Source organism: Epinephelus lanceolatus, chromosome 14 (genome assembly GCF_041903045.1).
Source record: "Epinephelus lanceolatus isolate andai-2023 chromosome 14, ASM4190304v1, whole genome shotgun sequence".
Taxonomy (NCBI): Eukaryota; Metazoa; Chordata; class Actinopteri; order Perciformes; family Serranidae; genus Epinephelus; species Epinephelus lanceolatus.
The window spans coordinates 44,481,572-44,506,954 of record NC_135747.1 but is presented as its reverse complement, the minus strand read 5'-3'; the positions used below and the strand labels follow the sequence as shown (position 1 = coordinate 44,506,954).

Genomic DNA, 25,383 nt, shown 5'->3' with positions numbered 1-25,383 from the left:
TTCCTCCATACAGATTTCTGACAGCAGTCACTGTCGTCAGGCCACCTGCTCCATGTTAGACACAGGGTAGATTATTTCTATTTTATCCATAACTAGTCCAACTAGTGCACCGTTGCCCACGTACAGTTTCACATGGTGTGTGTTTGGGATACAGGTCATAGGAAACTGCAGATTAAATAGTCAACTGAACCCATTAAGAAGAGCAATGTATTCAGACAGAGTTTGAAAAACGTGGGACTGACAGAATGACACACTGACAGTTTCCGTGATTATGTACAGCATACCATACCATGACTTAGTCATACCAAACATTAGAAAACAACACCAACATTGGTCCACAGGGGGGCCACTGCGATCGGTCGCATTTTAGCCATTTTGAAGCATTTTTCTGTTGTTATAGCGCCACCCAGTTGCCAATTAGAGTTAAATTTCTCCAGTCACCTTGAGGCGTCCTGTTCTACATATCTACCAAGTTTAGTAAAAATCCATATGGCGGTTAGGCCTAGATAAGAAATGAGCTCTCTAGCGCCCCCATTTTGTTTGATGGGGTCAATAATGGAGGGGTCCCCTCAGATTATGTGTGGTCACATGCCTACAAAGTTGCGTGGTGATGGGTGAAACCCTTGAGATGTTATACACCTTTATGTGATGAGCCACGCCCTCCGCAATATTCATTGCCTTATAGAAGCTCAGTTTTAGTAAGTTTTCCAACTTTTGCCAAGAGCGAACTTTAGATATTGGTCCCTAGATTATGTTCACCCAGTTCCATGCAGATCGTTCAAACTTCCTAGGAAGAGATCCATTTGAAGTGGTTTTCAAAAAATTCAAAATGGTGGAAAATCTATATAAGGGGAAGTTATGGGTTCTTGAGGCAAATGTGTTCCTCATGAGGAGAGGCATCTCTGTGCAGAGTTTCATGTCTCTACCACATACGGGGCATGAGATATGCCCATTCAAAGTTTGACATTTCAATGGGTTGCTATAGCGCCCCCCTTTGGCCAATTGATGTAATATTACTTCATTGGCATCCTCCCATGACCCTCTACCACTGTGCCAAATTTCACATGGATTGACCAAGTCAGTGAGGAGAAAAACGTGGAACACACACACACACACACACACACACACACACACACACACAGAGTTTTCCTCATTATATAGAAAGATATTTCAGTTTCATTAATCGGCTTCATGTGCTTGTTTTTGCAGTGTGTGTTAACTTTGCTGAGTCGTCGTAATTTTCTCGTCTCTTCACTCGTGGGGGCTGGGCTAGGGTTCTTCCCTCACTTGCATCTCGTCCTCGCACTTGGCTCCGGCCTCGTAGGACACGGAGGAGAGATGTGAGGACGAGATGCAAGCAGAGAAGGGGCAGGGAATATGCTTTAATGAAATGAGACGTATGTGTTTAAATAATGATAAAGATGCAGATCCAGTTCTCAGTAGCAGAGCAGCAGTGTTTCCTCTCTGTCTAACAAACACCTGCACATAAATTCTGTATTCAGTATTTGCATCTGTATTTATTGATATTCTGATTATGAGTTCATTATCTAATAACCCAGAATATGACTATGATGTTTTTTTAACACTGGAAATAATTTATTAGGCCAAATGTTTCAGGGAAATGTAAAATTCATTGCGACGCTCAGAACGATCAGCCTCAGGTGTGACTGAATGGAAATAACGATCAGTGATATAAAAGTGTTTCCTGCTGACAGACAGACTCTGACTTTAACTGTATCTATATAAATCTGTCTCTGCTTTCACAATGAGATCAGTCCGATCAGCTGTCCAATCAATAACTGATATCCAATCAGAGGGTGTGTCGGTCGGTAAAAGACTTCTGCAAATGCTGCACTCGTGTAACCTCGCTTCCCTCTCCTCTGAAAGCCTTCTCATCTCCTCCGAGTTCATTTAATGAATGCAGGACTCTGACACGAGCAATAAAATGCGCGTGAGGCTGGACCGGCTCACCACAACAAACCACAGAGAAGCTCAGATTACAACACACAGCAGTAGCATCACATCATTCTGTGCTCAGGACGTGACTCCACTGTGTCTTTACACACAGAGGTCTGCGCTGTATCGACGCACACACTGAACCTTTAAATATTCACTGTTTGTATTTTGTACTTCATTCTGTTTAAAGGGATGGTGCACCCAAAAATGAAAATTAAGCCATTATCTATAAAACATCACATCTCGTGCAAGCACACACACGTGAGCGTGGTGCCCAGAGAGGCAGTCAGAGCTACAGGCTACAATGAGGCTAAAAACAGAGTTCAAATGAGGTTTTTCCAAACAACTTTTTATGTCGGGGCTTCAGGACACTTGGATCACTACGGACGAGCAGTATGGAGATATTTTGTGGTTTCAATGATGTGTTTTTGGACGTTTGAATCTGGGGCGCCGTCAGCCTCCATTAGGTGGAGTTGTGTTGCTACCTCCTCTCCCCTTGGATCTCTGCAAGTGATGTGAGGACTCTAAAACTTCACCTGAGCCTCCCTCGGCATATGGGTGAGTAGATAATGGCTGAGTTTTCATTTTTGGGTGCACTATCCCTTTAAGAATCTGCTTTGCCGACAGGTTCACGTCTCTCTAATAAAGCTCCACTGAATTGATTTAAGAGCGGAGCAGAGAAGATGCTGCATGTGAGTGCATTAACATTTCATGAGCTCAATCTAATCCCATGTACAGCGCTGAATAAACAAGGCTCACCGCTCCGTTTATGAGCTGCTCCGGCGTCTATACCAACACATACGTCTGCACTGGGAATACAATGCTGATTACAACAGGCACTTCACAGCCTGTCAGCGCACACACACACACACACACACACACACACACACACACACACACACACACACACACACACACACACACAGATGCTCTGCTATAGAGAGGTTATTTCTGTAATTGAAACAAGGCCATAGTTGGAGAGGAAATATGCATCCAGCCACCTACACATACTTCATACTTGCTACAGTGATGCATCATCAGCAGCATGAAGTGCTCTGCCTCTCCTGTAATAAAGAGCAGGAATATATGCATTCATTTAGAGGCTGCAGAAACGCCTGATGCTAATAAATTCAAAGAGGTGGAATTCAATTACGGCTCCCAGACCCACAGCCAGCCAAATATACCTTCAGCTTAGTTTTGAGTTATGTGAGGAGGAGCGTGCATGTGTTGACAGACGGGGTTTTCAGGTAATGACTTTGTGCTTAACGCCAGATTCTGCTGACTCACGAAGGCAGATGGCACCGGTCGGGGCACACCAGGAGCAGATGTGACCTCGACGTGGATCTGGAGATGGCGCTCAGTCATCCGAGTCAAAACCAGTCTGCTACTTCTTGAAACGCTGCCACAAGTGACAAAAGCTGTGAAGGCAACAATGTCCTCGACGAGCTGAGAACAGGGATCCTAAAGTCTGTCACATCAAGGAAACTATAAAACACTGAAGGCACATTAAGGAACCTTAAATTCAGTCAGACTTTATTTCAGGAAACTCGAGTCAAAAGGTTTTTTGTTGCATGACTGTGTTTAGTTATTTGACAAAGTCCTGAAGACGGTCAACCTTTTACATTCACAACTAAACACACAACATGAGGGCAACGATGCATCAACTGTCTTGTGTCACACACTCACATGTATATGGTCATGCCATTATTTAAATCTGCTGATTTCAGTGATCTTTTGTAACATATATGTTTAATGTTCATTTAGAGCACTGAAAGAACATGTGAAACACAAAGCCAACAGGCACAGCTCATCATGTGTATCAGAGGCCACAGTCAGTGATCAGTACGATGTGTTGTTAAAGGAGGGTATAAAAAATGACGTCTACAGAAAAGGAGAAAAATACACAGCAATGTGCTTCATCTAAAAATATCATCACATTAATCTTTGCCCTGAAAGAGTTTCAGTACAGAGTCTCAGATCGTATCAAACACAACACCTCTGTCCTCATTACTGAGTCTGAGTCTCTCCAGACTTTCATTTCAGCAGAAATCACATGTAGGAACAGAGTCCACCTCCCACACTCCAAACATTAACTTCTCTGAGATCATCAAATAACCCATTTTGGTATTTTCCTAGCAGAGGAGTTAGACGCTCTGAGGGTCTGAGCTGTGAGTGGATCAGGTTCCCAAAGTTTCCCAAAGGCCTCAGAGAAAAATGTTCTTCTAATATGTAAACAATTTACTGCATGATCTGACAGTGTGTGCTAAACTGCTAATTGTAGATTTACAGCAGTGACATGCGGGTGACACCTGAGTAAAGACAAGCTATGTAGCTTTTCCCCAAAATAACAGAGTCTGTGTAAAGTTTTAAACTGTATGAGACAAAGTCTGACACTGACTGAACAGCTGTGGTTTTGATTTTAGTGATTTTAAAAGGTGCACGATGGGACGATTTGGACATTTAGAACATGCAGGGGAACAAACAGACGCTCCCAAATGGAGAACTCTGATCCTTATATTCTTATGTATCACTGGCATGTCATTATTTATAAAGCAGCTCTTAACTTATCTCATTTTATCCATCTGAAAACTGACGGCTACTTTTACTATCTGTTAGGCCTGGGTGGTATCATGGTATCACCAGGGTGTTTAAACATGCAAACAGTTTGATTTCAACACCTCTGTACTCACACAGAGATGCTGTACTGAGGACGTACTGTGTGTAGAGCACATCACCGTGTCTGTCTGCAGCTGAGCTGAGCAACTCTGAGTGATGGGGATAACGTTAGAGGACTGTTAGCAACCAGGCAGCAACGTCAGAGAGAAAAACAGCTTATTTTTACATCTGACTCGTTGAACTAAGAGTTTAGACTAACTACGACGCGTGTTTTATGATGAGGCAACAACATTGTTCAGTTTCAGTCAAAGAGGAACTTGAATTTAGAAGGTGCATGGTTTTATTTCTGTGTTCAGTGGAGAGAACTGGTGGAAGAATATTGGCTTCTTTGTCATTTTTGAGTTTCTATGTTTATTTATTCAAGTGAAAAGGAAAGTTTGTGGAACACATCGAACTTGCCAGTTGGGGGGGGGGCATCATGTACTGAATACCCCAGTGACATGAAATGATGTCGCTGAGGAAAAAATAAATAAAATAAACCTCATAAAGAATTCAGCCTGCGCTGCGTTTACGACCCCAAAAAACTTCTGGATTGGGAGCGGGGACACAAAAGTAGATATAAACAGATTGTTGTTGCAAACCTCTAAACATTTTATTTGCTGCTTTATAAACGTGAGTTTCGATTTTACTTTTATCTGAATGGAGTCGCTGCAGACTCAGCTGCACATTGTGCTGCGCAGAAACAACAAAGAAATGTTCACCCTCCTCTCTTTAATGTCTCAGACACTAACTCTTCATATGAGATGTGAAAACACAGTAAAATCTTTAACACATATTCTTGTTAGATAAACATCTTCTATTGTAATCTGAGCTGAGCTGTGCGGCGCTGACGTTAAACCATCAGGTTGTGTTGAATGGGACTCTGTTGGCAGACGGCGAAAGGGACACACACCTGCACATGAACCAGCACAACAATGCAAATGGAATTTCAGCCTCTCATTAGGTCATACAGTGAACACAAAGTAAGACTGACTCATTATAAAGAGCTGCATGGCATTACGTTACTGAGCTGCAGCTTCTGTGAATCAACCAATGAAACAGCAGCGTTTTCCCATCGCAGAACAAACGGAGGCCCAGAGAAGTTTGAATGACTCACTACCTAATGTTCAGAACAGACAGAACAAAGGCCGTGAACGGCGGTTCATCAGAGGCCCGTCCACCGGATGATGAGCACAGCTGTTGAGCATTTGTCTCTGGGGCAACGTCAGCCGCTGCGTCAGCGCCAACGCTCCGACTCTCGGTGAGCAGGAGGTCAGTGACTGTACGGGGGGGTTTGAGCGGAGGCTGGGCGGGGGGGGGCTGATGAGGAGTTATAAGGTGCTGACAAACAGATAGTGTGAGGAAATACTCTGTAACAACACATCAGACACCAAGAATACCTGCTGTATAATCATGTGCTGTTAGGATGGAGACACAGTGTTCAGAGAGGACGGTGAAGTGATTACAGTGAGCTCCATCATCACCATCATCATCACAGAGAGGAGAAGTCTGCACTCACTGAACCGAGCCATATGAAGCACGTCTGTTTAAATACAAACACCTCTCAGTTGTCTAACATTAACCCTGCAGCTCACAGAGGTCAAACCTCTCCAGCCTCGTACACTCTGTCTTTATACAGCATCGTGTTCATCAGCAGTCAGGTTCACTCAATGTTTGACTCACTCAACAAACTGTTTCTTGATGATTCGTCCCTGCAGTCTTTTTACAAACAGGCGACACACAGACGAGTCAGTAGGACAGTTAATGACTCTGGTAACAGGTCCATGCTCCCTCACAGCACATTAAATCCATTTCAGATCCATTTCTCTCTGTGTCAATAAAAATGTTAAAGACAGGCAGATAAAACGCGACAGATGTGTCAAACGTCCAGCTGCTGCAGAAACATGGCAGCGGAAGAGATCAGTGTGTAATCGTACTGAACTGTTGCGATATACAATCCTGCACCGCTCACAGATCTCACCCAGTAAAAGACAAAATGAACCCCAAACTTCACCTCAGTGTCTAAACTGTAAAATCTCTGCAGGTACTTAGACACTCTGTCTGTCTCTGTCCTGAAACTCAAACATACTGTGTCGACACTCTGCAGGAGATGGAAAAAGTCTTGATGTTTCTTTGTGAATGAATCCTGTCTCTGTACTCGTGGGTCACCGCGTCAAGATGCTGCTGTTGTTCCTTTGGCAGACTGTATGACATTCTTACAGATGCTGAGAGGAGGAATATCTTTCTGTCATGGACGAGATAATCATAGTTTGTTTCCCTCTGACATACCTGACCTGTTTGGGACGTGTCATGAAAATATGGACTCCATACCTCTGTTTCTCAAACTACTCTGTGGCTCCAACACCTGCAGCACCATGTCTGACTAACTGCAGACGCTGCAGCTGTTGGTTTATATTCATATCTGAATGTTTGGTCATCTTTACTCCTGATGGTCGAAGTCAACAAATATACTTGGAGAAAATAAACATGTGCAGAGAGTGGAAACAAGAGATTTATTTTTAGGGAAACAGAGATTTTCATGTTTTTCTTATTATTCTGTTCTGACTTAAGAACAAATCCCAAATAAGAAAACACACGTGAATATTTACAACTCGTTGAAATGATGACATGTGATATAAGTTCTGATACACCACAACTGTAGCGCACTGTACAGGGTTCAGAGTGCGACCGTGTTGGTTGCACATGTGACCAAAAACTCTTTCAACTGCAACTAAATATTTTTATTAGTCACATCAGCGTGCTGGACACTTAACTGGTCCGTCTGTGTGTGTGTGTGTGTGTGTGTGTGTGTGTGTGTGTGTGTGTGTGTGTGTGTGTGCGCGCGTGCGTGCATGTGTGTGTTTGTAGCATAATGTTTTCTGTCTTTACTCTGCTGCAACATCACAGCGTTAAAACACACCGCTAATTCAAAATGAAGTGAAATATTGATGGTTAGTCTGGCCCGGCCCTGACACTGTCTGCAGACCAGACCAAAGATCTTTGGCGTCAAGAAGAAGAAGAAGATGATGATGATGATGATGATGATGATGATGATGATGATATACTTTTTTAATCCCTGAGGGGAAATTAAGTAGTTATCACTCTGTTGTCACACACACACACACACACACACACACACACACACACAGGCCTGAAATACACACAGATGCACAAACAGGACCTGTGCATGCACTGAATGTAGAGATGTCAGAGTGAGGGGGGGCTGCCCATGGACAGGTGCAACGAGCAGTAGGGGGTTCAGTGCCTTGCTCAGGGGCACCTCAGTGGTGCCCAGGAGGTGAGCTGGCACCTCTCCAGCTACCAGTCCACACTCCATATTTGGTCTGGATGGGGACTTGAGCCGGTGACCCTCAACCAAAGTCCAACAACAGCACTGCACCTGAAATATGTTCAGGTGCAGCAAAATGAAAAAGTGAGGCGCCAGTGCAACCAAGAACTAGTTAGTCTGAAGGAAAAACATACATGCTCTCTTCATGATCTCTTCACCAATAAAACCTTTATTCTTCTTCTGTGACATGTTTAGACGTAACAAACTAAAATACCTGATGCGACGAGGTGATTGTGCAAAGTGCACCTTTACGATTGGAGAATCCTTCAAATCAAATAAAAAGGTCGGAGCCAAACTGTCGCATCAGGCCAAAGTCAACAGAGTCCCTTTAGTAAAGGATTAATAATGGATTCATCATGCAAAGAGGATGAAGCCCTGCCTGCCATTTAATTATTACTCTTCCAAAACACAAATCCTAATCCGCGCTGTGCTTGTTTGTGCTCCGCTGTTCCCATTGATTCGGACAAGACTACATTTCTTACAAGGCTGCTCTAAATTCCCAGAAGAATGGGAGCAGGGCGGCACAGCGCTGTACTTCCTGTATGAGCTCATCCTTCCCTCTGGTGGATCCCAGTTGGCCAACACTCAGGTGCCTGTCATCTGTTCAAAGTGTGTCATTCTGGCCTCGGTGGCCCTCGTCCTTGGCAGGGCTGACCGTTCTCACGCTGTGATGTGCGCTCTACTCTCCCTCTCCCTCTGTCCACCGTGAGCTCGCAGCTGGAGCTTCAATTTGGACCCGGCCCATTTGAGATGGTGGTGAAATATGCCAAATAGCACAATGCTTCTCTACAGAGTCTGGCAGCGGCTCCATGTGTCCTGCAGTGATGAACCCGGCTCGCTCCGGCTCCCCTGGCAGGAATCTGGCTCGGTATAAATCTCTGCTTAGCATTAGCGCACTCTCTAGTATGTTGGTAGAGGAAGAGAGAGATGATAGCATACTCTCAGACAGAAACAGTAACTGAGTCAAAAAGTAAACAGTAAAAAAAGGACACGTATCACAGCGTGTCTTTGAAGAGAAAGGTGGACACAGAAACTTCTGACATGTCCTTTAGAGTTTAGTTTCTCTTCCTGTCGGTGCGCCCAGTCTTCGATCCCGGACGAGCCTGAGAGAATCTGTGAGCGCTGCACTAAGCTGGAGGTGTCAAAGGGGAGTTACTGCCTTCCTCGCTGTTTCCTGTTTTATAATACATTCTTTCCTCTGTGGCGAGGAGGACAGTTCACACAGCTGATGGGTTGACAGGTATAAAAAAATATAATAAAGTAAGTGGAAGTGAACACCAGCAGGGGCAGAAAGAACAACAAGCCCGAGTCAGATCACCGGGGAGCGAAGCCAGCTGAGCGCTGAGAAAACAACTCCTGCTGCTGTCCTGGGAATATTTAGTATCTTTAATGTAAAGTAAACACGTCCTCAGTGTGCTGCAGATGGATGTGCTCCACACACACTGATGACAGACAGGTTGCTCTGCACGAACCTGTTTGTGGAGTTTGGAAATAACAAAATGATTTAAAAAATAAAAAGTATTTTCAATAAGGCGAAGACTCAAAGATTTTGCTGTCTGCAGCGCAGGGCGGAGATATCTGTGTCAGGTCAGGCTGCAACTAATTATTTTCAGAATTGATTAACTGATTTAAGGTTTGATCCATTAAATGTCAGGAAAACACTTTGGATTAAAGAATTCACAGTTTCTTAAAGTTCAAGTTGAAATTTTCAGATCGTTTGTTCTGTCAATATTCTGCTATTTACATACATAGATAATTAAGAGCATCAAAGATGGAGCCAAAGAGTATTTGGCATTTTTGTTTAAATTATTTATAGGTTATAAAACTAATTGCCAATTAATTTCTGTCAATGAAACACTCTTGTGTCAGGTATTTAAAGTTGGCATTAAACGTGTCGTCTGATCTGTGTTTTTGTTTCCTGTGATGAGACACTTCCTGACTTTAAAACTCTCCTTCTCTGTATTTTGACATTTTTATTATATTTTATATTTTTATGAGCCATTTGGTATAAATGTTGATTAGCCACACTGTTAACTAAACATAATCTGACGATTGCGTTTATTCCAGGCGACCTCGAGCTCAGCGAGTAGAGCGTCTGCCTCATGAGCCCTCTGCGGCAGCCTGGATTTGATTCCAACCCGTGACGCTTTGCTGCGTGTCATCCCCGTTCTCTTCTCCCGTCACTCTCTAGCTGCACTGTCATAAAGGCAATAAAAGCCCCAAAAATGTTACAAAAATAAATAAATAAAAAGTTGATTTAAGCTCAAATTTAAAAAGAAAGGTTGTTGCTAAAACGGGAAGATGATGTTTGACTGAAGCAGAAGGTGCAGGTCATACGTCATCCACAAAGCGTGCACGGTGCACTGTCACGCCTCTTTGCGTCTGACCAGCAAAAGCGATGAGCTTCGCTGTGAACCAGCTGCTCGACTGATCTTGTATTCTGGCGTCATTGAAGACACAAGAGATGGAGACTGTTAGCAGAGCAGATGTACCGCAGAATGCATCTTTTACTGGCTACGCCTGCAGTGCACATACAGGAACGATCTGCACCGGAATTTGTACCAGCGGAGAATTTCATGTCTGAAATATCAACACAAAACATTTAGCAGCGAACCAGAGGTCTGAGCTAGCACAGCCTGTGATGCTAACGCTAGCAGCTAGCCTCGTTAAGCCACACATGACAAAGTGTTCACACTGAGTCAGTCTACCTGTGACCGACTCACTAACTTCCTTACAGAATGGACTGTATTTGAGTTTTTTAATCTTTTGTAAATACTTTCACAGCCAAAGTTGATGTTTGCGATTAATTTAGATTAATTAATCACAGAACATTAATTAAATTCATTTTTTTAATCACTTGACAGCTATAGTTTTAATAAAGCTGAGCTCTGGCTCCTGTTGTACCTGAACACAAAACATCTGCACATGATGAGTTTTGTTTCTTCTGTTAAATGAAAAAAAGATTTTTGTAGAGAAACGTATGTTTTTTAATCAAAGCAAGAGATTGAAAAAGGATTGTTTTGGTGTATTGGCACTAGTAACAGAAATACTCAAAAATCAACTAATCTATCGATGCGTCCAGAGGGAAGCCACTCAAACACTGTTTGCAGAGTGGCTTCCCTCTGGACGTCGTCTTCGCTGCCCAGGCTGTAGGACTCAGAGGAGGAGGGCAACTTTTGTTCCCAGAGCTGTCCTCCCGCTCAACTCACAGCCATCACTGACCTGCTGCCTTAGTAATGTCAATACACCCAACCCCCATCCACCCACCTCCAAACCTTCCTTTCTCGGGAAGCTTGAGACTGTATAGGAGGGCTGGACTGGACTCTAATGCACTGCACTTTAAGAATGTGTTTTTTACACTTGTAGTTATTTATGTCTTGTGTGTTTTTTTCTCTGAACTACTCAGTGTGCTGCTCTTAAATTGCCCCTCGGGGATAAATAAAGTTATTTGAATTGAATTGAATTGAATTGAATTGAATTAACTAATAACTTCAGTTCAACTGATGCTGCTGATGAGTGACTCATCACATAAAGACCCTTTGATGGAGGCAAACAAGGACTGAGAGACAGAAACTGAAGCATGATGTGTTTGGATCACCCTCAGAGAACACTCAGGATGAAACGCACACAGAGAGAGAAGTGAAAACGTTAAAAAGTTAAATGTTATACAAAGATGTTACACATTCGACCTAAAGCTTCAATGGCTCCAACAACTCGTGGCCTCCTGTCAAATGGCTCCTGTACAATAGGAGCAGAGGAACAAGGCCTTTTACACGCTGGTGGAGAAGCCATAAATTGTGCAGATGGATGGCAGCACAGACATTCTTGGAGGAGTAAATTGCTTTGCCTTTATAACTGCTGTCAGAAAATTCCTTGTAAAAAAGAGGCCGTAATGTCGACAAAGACAGGGAGTCGATGGGTGTGATGGACGGAGGAGAAGCCCTGCAGTGTGTTCGTAAAAAGATCATCCCATTACTTACCCACAGTTGACCCAGGCGATGGTCCCCTGGCCCTTCACTGTCTGGGCCACATCTGATAGCAGTTTGAGGTGGGACTCCCCTGATGTAGCTGCACACACAGAGAATAAACCACAGTCAGCCTCGTCACCAAAACCACTCAATAGCTCAGGACAGCCCAGAGCCTGGAGACACAGAGGACACTGTCCTGTCAGACACAGCCAAGTGGAGTTGAGTTACAGCGCAGCTCCATGTCTTACTAAAGCTCCGAGTGCACAAGAAAGAGATCAGTGAGTTTGGGTTGGAGAGGCGATGGAGGAGGCTTTTCTAATACCTTTCAGTGGATGGGTTCAGGGACCAGGTTTAAGTTACATCAGCTTTCAACATCTCACAATAGTGTGACTAAGCAGAGGACGGGAGGATTATATGACGGCACAAAGACTCTGCCGAAGCCGACCAACTTCCCAGCAAACGGAGGAAGCACAGCAGGTGTGTTGAGGCCAGCTACACTCGGTACCTGCCGCATGCTGCTTGCAGCCATATCCTGAGCCGCGAGGAGCATCCAGTGTGCGCTCACTCATGGACAACATGGAGAGTTCACCACCACCGGAGACTTGCACAATCTAGCGTGTCAGAGAGAAAATATGGCTGAGCTGTGCAGTGTGCTCTCTGTGTTTGGAAAGAGGAGAAACTAGCGTGTAATAAACTGAAGCAGCTACAACAACACACGCTGATATTACTGATTTTCATCAGATATGGCAAGCAGCAGAGATTCCTGCGAGTAAAGTAAACAAAGTGTAATATTCTCGTCCTCGTGTAACAAAATACATCATTTTTATTCTCTCACCCCCCAAAAGCAAAAACCAAATGTGTTATATTCACTGCATACAGAGAGCAGTTCCTCTCAGCACTCCGGGGCAGATCTATATTTAGATTCAGGCACGCTGACATGACTCCCCAGGGTCCCGCCTCGCACCGGGTCGCTAACAAAAACATCTGGGAATTCAGTGTCAGTTTATCCCCATGTATGGAGCAGATACCCGCTGGTGGATTTTATAACAAGCTGTTAAAGTTTGATGGCTGCAAACCAAAGCACAAGTCTCCAGAGATGCGACTGACTGCAGAGGGTCAGAGGCTGCTGATGGGTGAGGAACAGGCCGTCTTTACTCGGGAGGGGGACTGAACGTGACGTGGCTCCGAGATAATTGGCTGGTGAGGAGGACATTAAACCAGCGTGCAGGAGAGGAACCTTTGGTGTCTTTAAAGAGGGAATGTCTGAGTGAAGCAGCGAACAGCGATCAATCAGATTCACTGCTCCATACGTGGAGGCCTCACTCAGTGACCCGATGGCGCCGGATGTGGGCCTTGAATTATAAAACAAATAAATCTGTGGCTGTGGTGCTGCGTGTGTCCACTGCTGCCCATTACAGCATAGGAGGGTCTTTCAAATGGGAAAATTAGTAACATCAAGCTGCTCCGTCTGCAGGCCTGCTGAGTGCATTTCTCTCCTTCTCAGAAATATGCAAATGAAAATGGAATTAAAATCTACTGGGTGCGTTAAGGGTTCCCTGATGGTTGAAAGAAAATGCTGCTTTATAACTCTGTTTGACTGCAGCAAGTGTTTTATTTTCTATTTAACGACCACTCTCTAATTCTATAAGATAAGTATTTCCCAGTTCATTACTGAGATCGACCACTGCGATCATCCCTTTAAAGCAGGCTGCGGGCTAAACTGCACCAGACGCTACCTCTGAATATATCTGAAGATACTGTGGTGAAATAGTTTTTAATTTACTCTATCAGATTTGGGCAAAGTGCCACTGACTGAGGTTTGCTCGTACAGAGGGTGACCAAAAGAATTCTAATTAATTTGGTGTGTTAATGCGGCACTATCACACAGTCTTCAGGTGTTAAAGCAAAAATAGAGACACACCGATGAAGACTATTAACTGGAGGTGAGCAGATTCCCATTTCTGTTCAGTGTACGATCTCAAACCAGTTTGATTTCATGGAAACCAGCTGAACCGTCGATTGTCATTAAAGCGATAGTGCACCCAAATATGAAAATTCAGGGTAGGTGGGTAGCAACACAACTCCACCTAATGGAGGCTGACGGCGCCCCAGATTCAAACATCCAAAAACACATAATTGAAACCACAAAATATCTCCATACTGCTCGTCCGTAGTGATCCAAGTGTCCTGAAGCCCCGACATAAAAAGTTGTTTGGAAAAACGCGCACATGTGAGCGCTGTGCCCAGAGATGCAGTCAGAGCTACAGGCTACAATGAGGCTAAAAACAGAGTTCAAATGAGGTTTTTCCAAACAACTTTTTATGTCGGGGCTTCAGGACACTTGGATCACTACGGACGAGCAGTATGGAGATATTTTGTGGTTTCAATGATGTGTTTTTGGACGTTTGAATCTGGGGCGCCGTCAGCCTCCATTAGGTGGAGTTGTGTTGCTACCTCCTCTCCCCTTGGATCTCTGCAAGTGATGTGAGGACTCTAAAACTTCACCTGAGCCTCCCTCGGCATATGGGTGAGTAGATAATGGCTGAGTTTTCATTTTTGGGTGCACTATCCCTTTAAGATACGTTCTGACAAATTATAAAGTAGCCTCCATCAGCAGCCTGTGCCGATGGCGTCACGTGCTGAATCTAGCTCGTACTGGATTAAACAACAACTAAATATGTAGCAAAAACGTAATTAACAAAGAAATATTACGCAATAGTTGTGTCGATACGTTCTACTGAGGAGCAGCTGCTGAGGCAAGAGCGACACCTGGTGGTAAAACTCAGTGTACAGGTCCAGTCTGGTGTTTAGCTGAACAAACCGGTTTAAAAATGTTTGTATGCTGGTGCAGCCCTATTACCTGCACTGATGCACAGATATTATGTTTTTCCACACCAGCTGTGTGAGTGTGAACTCTTGGGATGGTTGTTGTCATACTGTACTCACACACCCACAGCTGACACCTGTAAAATCTAAATGATGAGTAACGTGTGGAGGGAAAGTTAAAAGGTTGTGTCCTGAGTGTTTCGTGCTCCGTCTCCTGTTGTCACAAGTGATTTATTCTTTTAAAAAGCTTCACTGTTTGGATGCGACTGCTGCGTCTTTCTCACACAGCTACAGGCTTCACTGCTGCTGACTGAGCCTCTCTGAACATGACCCACCTTCTCTGGTTAAAATAAAACCATTTACATTTCTGTAATTACGCACTCGTACACACACATGATGACAGCAGCGCTCAAAGCACCTTCAAGACACAAAAGTCCGACCGTTTGATCGGACAGTAAAATGTAGCCACACTCAAAGAGGACATTTTTCTAGGTGTTTGACACGTTTGCCAACACACTGCATGTCTATCAAATATATGAGCTATAACATCAAATGTTATTTGGTTTGCTGCTCTCCACAGTGACCTCTGCAGTGACACGCTGAGAGTCATTGAGATAACAAGCATTATTCATGAGCCCTCACTATGACGGTCTGACACGACCGCCATGAATTTATGCAGCTACATGTGAGACCATATGTAGAGGCATACAGAACATCTCTGACAGAAAAATTCATCCCACAACTACACAAAAGGTTTTTCCTGATTTTAATCCCATAAACTGCGTGTGTGTATAATCAGGTAAAATCTACAGCCTGATCCAAAACCAGTCCGTCATTATGGGATGTGTTCCCTCACCTGTCTTAGTGTAGACCACCAGAACATTGGTTCTTGTCCTGAGCAGCTTCTTGAAGTCTTTGTGATCGCTGACCTTCTCTATGAGAGGAGACACCTTCACCGCCTGCAGCAGCGGCAGCAGCCACACCTGCTCAAACACACACACACACACACACACACACACATCATTAGTGTGAGGGAAACGGTGGAGTGTGGGAAAGTATGGACATGTGACATGTTTCATTTTCATCTACTTTGATCACACAGCTCCAGATTTAAACCAAAGTTATGTCACGTGGGGCGCCTACAGCTCAGGAGGTCGTCCACTAATCAGAACATCAGTGGTTCGATCCCGGCTCCAGCGTGCATGTTGACCTATCCTTGGGCAAAATACTGAACCCCAAATTGCAATTATCAGAGTGCATGAACGTGTGTGTGAATTAATGAATGTGACGCGTAGTGTAAAAACACTATGAGTGGATAAAAGACAGAAAGACGCTGAACGAGTTTAAGTCTAATTTTAGAGTCTATTACTGAGGCAACGTTCTCCAGACAAATACGACTGGGAAGATATTTGTTTCTCTTGTATGTCACAGTCCCCACAGGATGATTAATAATATGTTTGGTGACCTTCTGACCTTTCCCCTGTGGGGCCAAAAGTTACAGGTGCACACTGTATAGGCCTGCCCCCTAACACTGTGCTACATTACAGAGAAATATAAAACCGTACTAATGAACCTTCATTAATATAGGCCTATATTTTATCTCCAAGTGCACGTCACACACTGAGCGAGCCGCCTGTTAATGACGCTGTGGGCTAATGGGCATGTAGCTACTTCCATGTTTCAGATGATACGTCATGTTTGTAGTCGACCAATGAAGATGAGTTTACATATCACCTTGGGTTCGTCCTTCACCTTCTCAAAATGATCCCACACTTTGGATTTCCTGCCCGACATGTTATTAACTAGCCTGTGGAATAACCGCAGGTACCAGCCCTGGAGATTAACCTGACTCCTGTCTGACTGCTGAGCGTGGACACTTCCTGTGTCTGTCCTTTCAAAGTAAACTCACACATGCTCCAGTCATATAGATTTGGATTTATTTTGACAAGGCACAGCTCCTGATAGTGGTTCACATTTTTGTTTTATTTCCTGCGACTAAGCGACCAATGAAATATTGCCGACTTATGACTTTACCTTTCGACTAACATTTGGTCGTCTACCAGGCGGCAGCCCTGTGTACATAAGACAAAAGAAAATCTAATGCACTTGTCACAAGAACCGATTCTCAGGTACCAAGTTGCTGCAAAAATTCTGTAAACATGACAGAAATCTTTTACTTTAGTACCGTAGATACCAGAGATGCAGTTTGCGACAGCTCCGCCTCAACTTACAAAAAACAAAAGCTTTTTGTCATGAGGCCACTTTATTTTGCTCACTCTTTGCAGAGGTAACGCTGCGTATTTAAACAAACCGACAAACACCAGCAGCGTGTCGAGGTGCTGACAGTCTTGTGTCTCTGCAATGAGCACTGCACGTTTGGTTTTCTCTGGTTGCTGAGAGTTAAAAATTGTTCAACGCTGTCACTTAATACCCTGCTGTCCAATCACAGAGGAGGAGGGGCGGGACAAACAGCCTACCTCAAAGATCAATATTAGGGATCAATAATAAAATTTAAATTACAGTTAATTTAAATGAACCATTTAAGTTTCCTTACACTGGCTTCAGGATTCACTTCAACATACTTGTCCTCAGGTACACAGCCGTCCACAGTCAGGCACCTGAACACATCAGTGATCTCCTCCGTCTGTATATCGGCAGCAGTGCTTTTAAAGTCGTGGCTCCAACACTATGAAACTCTTTTTCTTTATGTTTACGGTCTGCCGTCTCCATAGAAACTTTGACAAACTGAAGACCCATCTTTTCAAAATGGCCTTTGTCCCATCCTGAATCGTCTCATGTTTGTTCCCTGCTGTGTGTCTGTTTGGGTCCTCAGGGGTTCTGTTTGGGTCCTCAGGGGTTCCGTTTGGGTCCTCAGGGGTCCTGTTTGGGTTCTCAGGGGTTCTGTTTGGGTCCTCTGGGACTCTGTTTGGGTCCTCAGGGGTTCTGTTTGGGTCCTCAGGGGTCCTGTTTGGGTCCTCAGGGGCTCTGTTTGGGTCCTCAGGGGTTCTGTTTGGGTCCTCAGGGGTTCCGTTTGGGTCCTCAGGGGCTCTGTTTGGGTCCTCAGGGGTCCTGTTTGGGTCCTCAGGGGTTCTGTTTGGGTTCTCAGGGGTTCTGTTTGGGTCCTCAGGGGTTCTGTTTGGGTCCTCAGGGGCTCTGTTTGGGTTCTCAGGGACTCTGTTTGGGTCCTCAGGGGCTCTGTTTGGGTCCTCAGGGGCTCTGTTTGGGTCCTCAGGGGTCCTGTTTGGGTCCTCAGGTACTCTGTTTGGGTCCTCAGGGGTCCTGTTTGGGTCCTCAGGGGCTCTGTTTGGGTCCTCAGGGGTTCTGTTTGGGTCCTCAGGGGTCCTGTTTGGGTCCTCAGGGACTCTGTTTGGTTTCTCAGGGGTTCTGTTTGGGTCCTCAGGGGCTCTGTTTGGGTCCTCAGGGGTTCCGTTTGGGTCCTCAGGGGTCCTGTTTGGGTCCTCAGGGGCTCTGTTTGGGTCCTCAGGGGTTCTGTTTGGGTCCTCAGGGGCTCTGTTTGGGTCCTCAGGGGCTCTGTTTGGGTCCTCTGGGGTTCTGTTTGGGTCCTCAGGGGCTCTGTTTGGGTCCTCAGGGGCCTGACTCTGCTCTGTGTTTTACTTTCTTTGTGCTGTTTTAAGTGTTATATCTTTGTTTCTATCGACTGCATGTTTTATTGTTTGATTGTACTTTGTGAATTGTATTTCTGTGAAAGGTCCTCCTATCAAATAATTTATTCAGATCAGTAAATGTTCTTAATACAGGAGTGTGTGTTTAAATATATGGATTTATTGTTTTGTTTTTATACTGTGTCTGGTATCATGACATGTCTTTAATGCACACATGTCAATGACACTGCAGATCCATGCGCTCCTGTTTGTATCTGTGAACTCTCCTGCAGCGCTGTGCTCCGGACCAGCTTCACATTTTTAGCCACATTTCTGATAGAAACAGTCAGTGTGCTATTTATTCTGCCTGACAGATTTATACGGCTGCTTTAATAAACTTTCAGGGGCCACTGCCAGGGTTTGGACTTTAAGACTTGTTATAAAATTAATGTCGCAAGCTATGTAGGGAATAAATATATCAGTTAAGTGAAATGAGTTTAATGCGGAGAAGCAGAGCTACAATCTTATTACACTGCAGCAGCTGCTGCTCTCTGAATCTGAATGTCAGCGTGGCGGCAGCAGCTCAGGGCTCTGCCTGCTCGTCTCATCTCCTCACTGTGACTTCTCATTACCATCAACTGAAATCAGCAGTTTGAACTTGATATTTACACAAACACTGCATTTATCGACAACAATAAGACAGGATGTCGTCTCCACTATAAACCTGAACTAAAGGTGGCCTCAGAGCGAGCAACAGGTGGGTGCATCTGCCTCGTTAGTCTAAATGGCTCCTTCGACTTTCACCGCGAGTTGGGCTAATGGTGTGAAACACCTAATATGGAACACAAAGCCCATATTGAGAGGCTGCGCTTTAATCAAACACGACAAAAAAACAAAAAAAACAAGACTGATTACACTCGAGCCATACGAAGTTAGCTCCGTGCATCCTAATCGTCTCCGTGCCATCACCATTCATTACAAAGCTCTTCCTTTCTGCCTACGGAGGACTAAATTAGACACCAAACATTGTCTGCTCGCTCAGCGGATCCTGCCTGATGACTGATATCACCTGGAATGAAAACAAGCACCTGTCAGGCTCATTTTCTAATTTTAATTCCCCACTGGTGCTTCTCTGAGGTGAGTCTGATGGGAATCTGAAGACAGCGCACTTTGGTAAATTTCTACATTTACATAGAGATCCAAAGAGCTCAGACACAGACAGCTTCAGTGCCCCGTTACACACACACACACACACACACTATATATATATATATATATATATCTGAGTATTATTTGTATTTATTTTGACACCTGAAATCAGAGCATGAGTCCGATCAGGTCGATGTGACGAAAAGAGAAACCCAAGCAGTATCCGTATTTGTTTTGTGGCCTGCGGGAATCACGGTGCCAAGGGTGGGCTAATTAGAGGCTGGCGAGGTGACACTTGTCTGCATAGGTGGGCATTTAGTGGTTATGAGAGCGAGGAGCTGAGGGCAAGATTAGGAGGGGCTGAGGAGGGATGACAGGTTGTCTTACTCGTGCCAGTGAGATCGGAGATGTGAAGCCTGACGGCTGCCTGGGAGGATTTAAATGATGCAACCTGAACAGGATTCTTACCTAATGACTCGCTCGCACTAAACGCTGAAACATTTACTACAAATGTGCGTCTGCTACCAACAGTGAAAAGGTAACAACAGCTCTCCAGCTTCACGCCTGCCTGTGGATGCTGAATATCTGAATCAGCTGATATTCTCCTTGTTGACTCACATCAGCGCGTAAGATGACATTATCAGATGGAAGCAGCCACTGATTTTCTGTTGTGTTCACTAGCACCAGCCAAATGCTGGTAGCGTGCACATTGTTTCTAGGTTTGTTTCACCAGCCGAAAAAAATAATGGCAATGGTAGTGTTTGGTAGATTGTGGAATCCAGCAGCCACAGTAGCAGTTGGACAAAAAAGTTTATGTCCAACTTGTGTTACATCAATGTGCCACAGGCTAAAAAGCGGGGCGTGAGACTAATGTCGATATCTTCTTCCACAGGAAGCCGTCAGGATGTTAGGAAGCAGTAAACTCACTATCAACACGTCAGAGGTCTGGATGGATCCTGAGGTGTTTCCATCCTCCCAAATTATCTCTCTCATATTTTTCCTCTTTCATTAATCCATGACTGTTATTATGTGTCTGATTAAACTTGTTCAGCTCGGACATTATTTCCACATTGAACATCAGTGCACAGTTATGGTCATGCAAATGCACACACGGTTCTATTCCTAAGTCCTACATCGTAGGCACCTCGACCCGCTTGAGTTTCTTGAAGACGTTTCACCTCTCATCCAAGAGGCTTCTTCAGTTTTTCAAGAGACTCAAGCAGGTCCAGTTGTCTACAATTGAGCACTTAGGACTACCACGACTTGGATGACTGAGAGTCTCTCCCAAAATGTGATGTGCCCACATCGGATGAAAGTGAAATTAAGACAATGCTGCTGGTTCTGGAGTTTGATGTTTGAGTGCAGACAACACAAAACAGCGAAGAAACAAAATCTAAGTGTACTGGATGTGTTCACAACAGAATATTGTTTGCACAGTTTTGCTGTTGAAACACAAAAAGGTTTGACGTAAAAGAGAAAAACTGATCCCCTTTCTTGGGATCGATCAGAGTGAAACTAGGATAGATGTTCAAAATGAAAACGCAGTATCGAGAGTATCAATATTTTAGGATCAATCTGTCCGGCCCTGGTTTGTAGCCACCAAAGAGACTGCAGAGTGTTGCTCCACGCAGGTTCAGACATTTAGTTTTATGCTAATGAAAACATTTTCATCAAGGGATTATTTAGTGAAACACAGAGAAAGATCTGCTCACAAACAGCTGATTCATTTCTGCAGAGTGCTGTTTTAGCACAAAGCTCCTCCTGAGAGAGATAAATAAAGTCCTCCACCGTCACAGTCCCTCAGAAACACTGACCCGTGGACTGTATACAGTATCAACCACATTGTAAACCCACTGACCGCTCATGCGTGAATCTGAGAACACCACCAGGTAATTAGTCAGCCGCATTAATGTGCAAACACACACACACATCTCTAAACACTTCCTGGAGCATTAAATGTACGGCTCACTCCTACACCTCCAGTCACTGCAGCTCAGACTGACACTGCTGCTGTCGTCAGGCCGACCCTGCTGATGGCAGCGGTACGGTGTGATTCTTCCACCAGCTGAAACATGCGTCATCTTCCAGTGACAAACCTACAATAATAGAAAGTAACTAAGTGTGCTGACAGTTTCCCCACAAAGCATCACAGATGACAGGCCCATTCAGAGGCAGCGTTCCTGCACTGCTGACGGATTAAACTGCACTTTGATTACAATGAAACACATACACACACACACACACACACACACACACACACACACACACACACACACACACACAGCTCAAACAGAAACCATGAATGAAGCAGAGTGATGTTATGGAGAGCACATCTAGATGATAGGAGGAAGTAACAAAAATTAAATGATAATAAAACCAGTTATGATGAAAACCCGACTTATTGTCACGGTCTCTGAATTATCTCCCAGTTTTGGTGCTCCGTCCTTTTTGCTCGCCTTCGACAATCAACGACAACTTTTCAAGCTGAACAGTAAAATGATAACTGAGCACGGGATGATAAAGCACAGAGCACGACTCTGTTATATCAGATCACACAAGTCTTAATCGAAACACTTGTCGAGTTATCTCTCAACAGTTCAGCTCACATGCAATTTCATCTTCTCTGAAACTTCTCTCTTCAGGAGACGACAGGATTCATGAGCTCAGGACTTAAACTGTGTCATGTCCTCAAACACAATGTACGACCCGACTCTGAATAAGTTAGGATGCCGTAAATAAAAACAAAATGCAATGATTTGTAAACTCTCTTTGACCTACATTCAACTGAATACAGCACAGAAAACTAGAATCCCCGCCCCGTGGTTGTATGACTCCGGTCGCAGTGACCTTTGACCAAAATTCTAATCAGTTTGTTCTTCAGTCCAAGTGGACGTTTGTGCCAAATCTAAAGTTATTTCCTTGGGATGTTCTTGAGATATCGTGTCCACAAGGATGAGACAGATGTACCTTACAGACGTATGTACAGATGAACAACCTGAAAACATAACACCTCTGGCCGCGGCTATCATCAGCACAAAGGCATAATAAGATAATGTAATGTTTTGTAAATATGCACTCATTCGGAATTTAATGCCTGCAGCATCTTCCAAAAAACTGGTGGGACTCCCTGGTGGGACAGGGGGCATCTTTACCACAGTGTGACATCTTATTGCCTTCTAACAACACTTAGTATGTGTTTGGAGACTGAGTTCACTAACTGTTGATGTTCTGAACATGAAATTTTAGCCAAAATCTTGAAGACTAAAGGTGCGGACACACCAAATCAACATCAAAGAACTAGCGGCGACGAAAGCCAACTGTTGCGTCGTCTACGTCGCCTCACGTCGCCCTGTGTCAGTTGCATTTGAACACACTACACGGACTACATCCGACGGCCAAGTAGCACGTACGTTCTGCGCCTGCGTGAGAGAGAGCGGAGTATTACATCCAGACGGTCCCGGTGTTTCCTCCGCAGGCTCCACTTCACTCAGCTGCCCGATAAACCCGCTGCTTCTTCACACTTTAACCTGAATAACAAACCAGGGCTCGGTGCTCCGGTTGGATCCAAACGGAGAGCCGGGGCTAGCTCAGAGACTAGCGGAGGCTAACTGGCTGTGCTTCCCTCCGGTCATGCTGCGGCTAACGCTCCGCTAGCCGCTCCCAGCTAGCTCCGGTTTGTTATTCAGGTTAAAGTGTGAAGAAGCAGCGGGTCTGTGGGGCAGCTGAGTGAAGTGGAGCCTGAGGAGGAAGCACCGGTTAGCCCCGGTTTCACTACAGGCAGATTCACTCGCTACAGGGGCGAGGAAATAAAACCTGAACAGCCAATCAGAGTGATCTCTCTCACTGACAAGCTCCGCCGCCGATTCAACATGCTCAATCGGCCGAAAAGTGCCGACAGTGCGGGACACACCGCAAAAACTAGGGTGACAGCCGCTCACCGACGACCCAACTTTGGCCGATGGCCGACCGTCGGCTTGGTGTGTCAGGGCCTTTAAAGACCGTCTTACGTTTTACACAGTTTGACTCTTTTTTTTTTTTTTAAATCAGGGTTGTGTCTGACATACAAAACCATTTTTTGTACAATGAAATCTTTTGAAATTTTGCCTATTCAAAAATTCTTGAATGTCCTGAGTTTAACAGCATAAAAAATTGAGTAGATTCAACAAGATGCACATTTCTCCTCCTCCATGACATTTATAGATATTTATTAAAACCATACATTCAGAGTTATTTATAGACGGCAGCTCTGGAGCCTCGCTGTATGTGTTCTACTTAAACCACTTTAAATTCATCAAACCTGCACAACGGATCAAACTGGAGAGGAGGGCACAAACGGAGACAGAAAAAATAAGCATGTTCCTGGACTGAGTCTTAGTGATGCTAATGAAGGTCTGTTTCTATGGATCCCAGGAAAAAGAGGTCATCGTGCCGTCCTGGAAAAAAAGACAACATCTAACAAATGGTGTTCTTTGATTGAAGTTTCTCACGTCCACGTCCTTCAATTATTTCCACACAACGATCTGCAGTGACCGCGAAATGCATATATGCAGCTTTATATGTAACAATGAGGACATTATAATCTATTTAATCTGACAATTTCTAATAATTGATCTTCATTACCATCACTAATCCATGAATATGTGAATGGTTTCTGGCTCTGAATCCATCACACACTCTCCACTCTAGATCGATCCAATAAAGAAAACCTGCCAAAAGCCAAGATTTTATTAATATTTTTCAGTTAACTAGACATTTTATCAACATTTTTTGGGGCATTTTATTAATATTTCTCCAGCACTTTAATACTTTTTTTTGACATTTTATCAACATTTTTCCAGACATTTTATTAATATTTTTTAGACATTTTTTTCTGACATTCATCAATATTTTTTGTAGATATTATTACAATTTAAAAAAAAATAATTTTCAGACATTTAACTAATATTTTTTGGACATTATTAACATTTTTGGGAGCATTTTATTAATATTTTTCCGGCACTTTAATAATTTTTTTTTTTTTTTTTTTTTACATTTATCAACATTTTCAATCAATAGTTTAGTTCAATAGTTTCCTGACATTTTATCAACATTTTTTTCTGACATTTTGTTAATCAGTTGGAGCAGTAATGACCTGTGCAGCCTCTTTGTGCGCTCAGTATGTGAAGCCTTTTACATCAGAGCCTGTGATTCAGTCGGCGCTGTCATCGTACAGTCTGCAGACATCACACTGAATGTTGCACACAACTTTATTCGATCCATGAGCACAGTGTAGCTGCACTAAACTTAGAGGACTGATCAGATCACAGTCTGCAGGAGGGTTTAGATAAAACACAAGATGCAGCTGAAATTAATAAACAGATATCTGCGGTCAGTGATTTAGTTGTTTAGAAGAGCTCAGATGAATATTGCTCAGTTTGCTTTAGTGCAGGTTACAGAGTTTAAGTTTGACTTGAGGACGACACCGTCCCTTGGACGCCCTCTGCCCCGTGTCTCAGCTGGCATGTGACCGACACAGAGAAACCCCCCCGTTAACGATCAATCACTGAGCTGTGCACCCTGACAGCTCCGGAGGATTCACTCACTTTGCCAGCACTGTTAGAGGTGTTGTAATGGTGCTGCACTCGTACCTTCCCAACACTGCCTTCCCCCATGATCACTTCCTCCACACACACACACACACACACACACACACACACACACTCACTGGTACAGAGAGGACCAATCAGACACAAGCAGTTACACAGGTATCAGACTCCATCACAGAAGAAGAAGAGAACAGTGTACTGGAGCTGTGAACCGACGGCTTGACAGCATTATATTCTTCAGTCTGGAGTCAACTTAGGAGCAGTATTTTTCTTTTAATCAATTTGACTCTGGC

The 25,383-nt window shown here is 44.1% G+C and overlaps 1 protein-coding gene across 1 annotated transcript in view; it reads right to left on the bottom strand.

The window, feature by feature from the left end:
* The window catches only part of pdia5 (protein disulfide isomerase family A, member 5), a 93,438-nt gene that overhangs the window by 55,840 nt on the left and 12,215 nt on the right, over positions 1-25,383 (bottom strand). Inside the window, exons 2-3 of the mRNA XM_033617687.2 lie at positions 15,611-15,737; positions 11,941-12,028 (exon numbers count right to left, since the gene is read on the bottom strand). Of these exons, the coding sequence (XP_033473578.1) occupies positions 11,941-12,028; positions 15,611-15,737 (215 nt within the window). The remainder of the gene's footprint in view (positions 1-11,940; positions 12,029-15,610; positions 15,738-25,383) is intronic.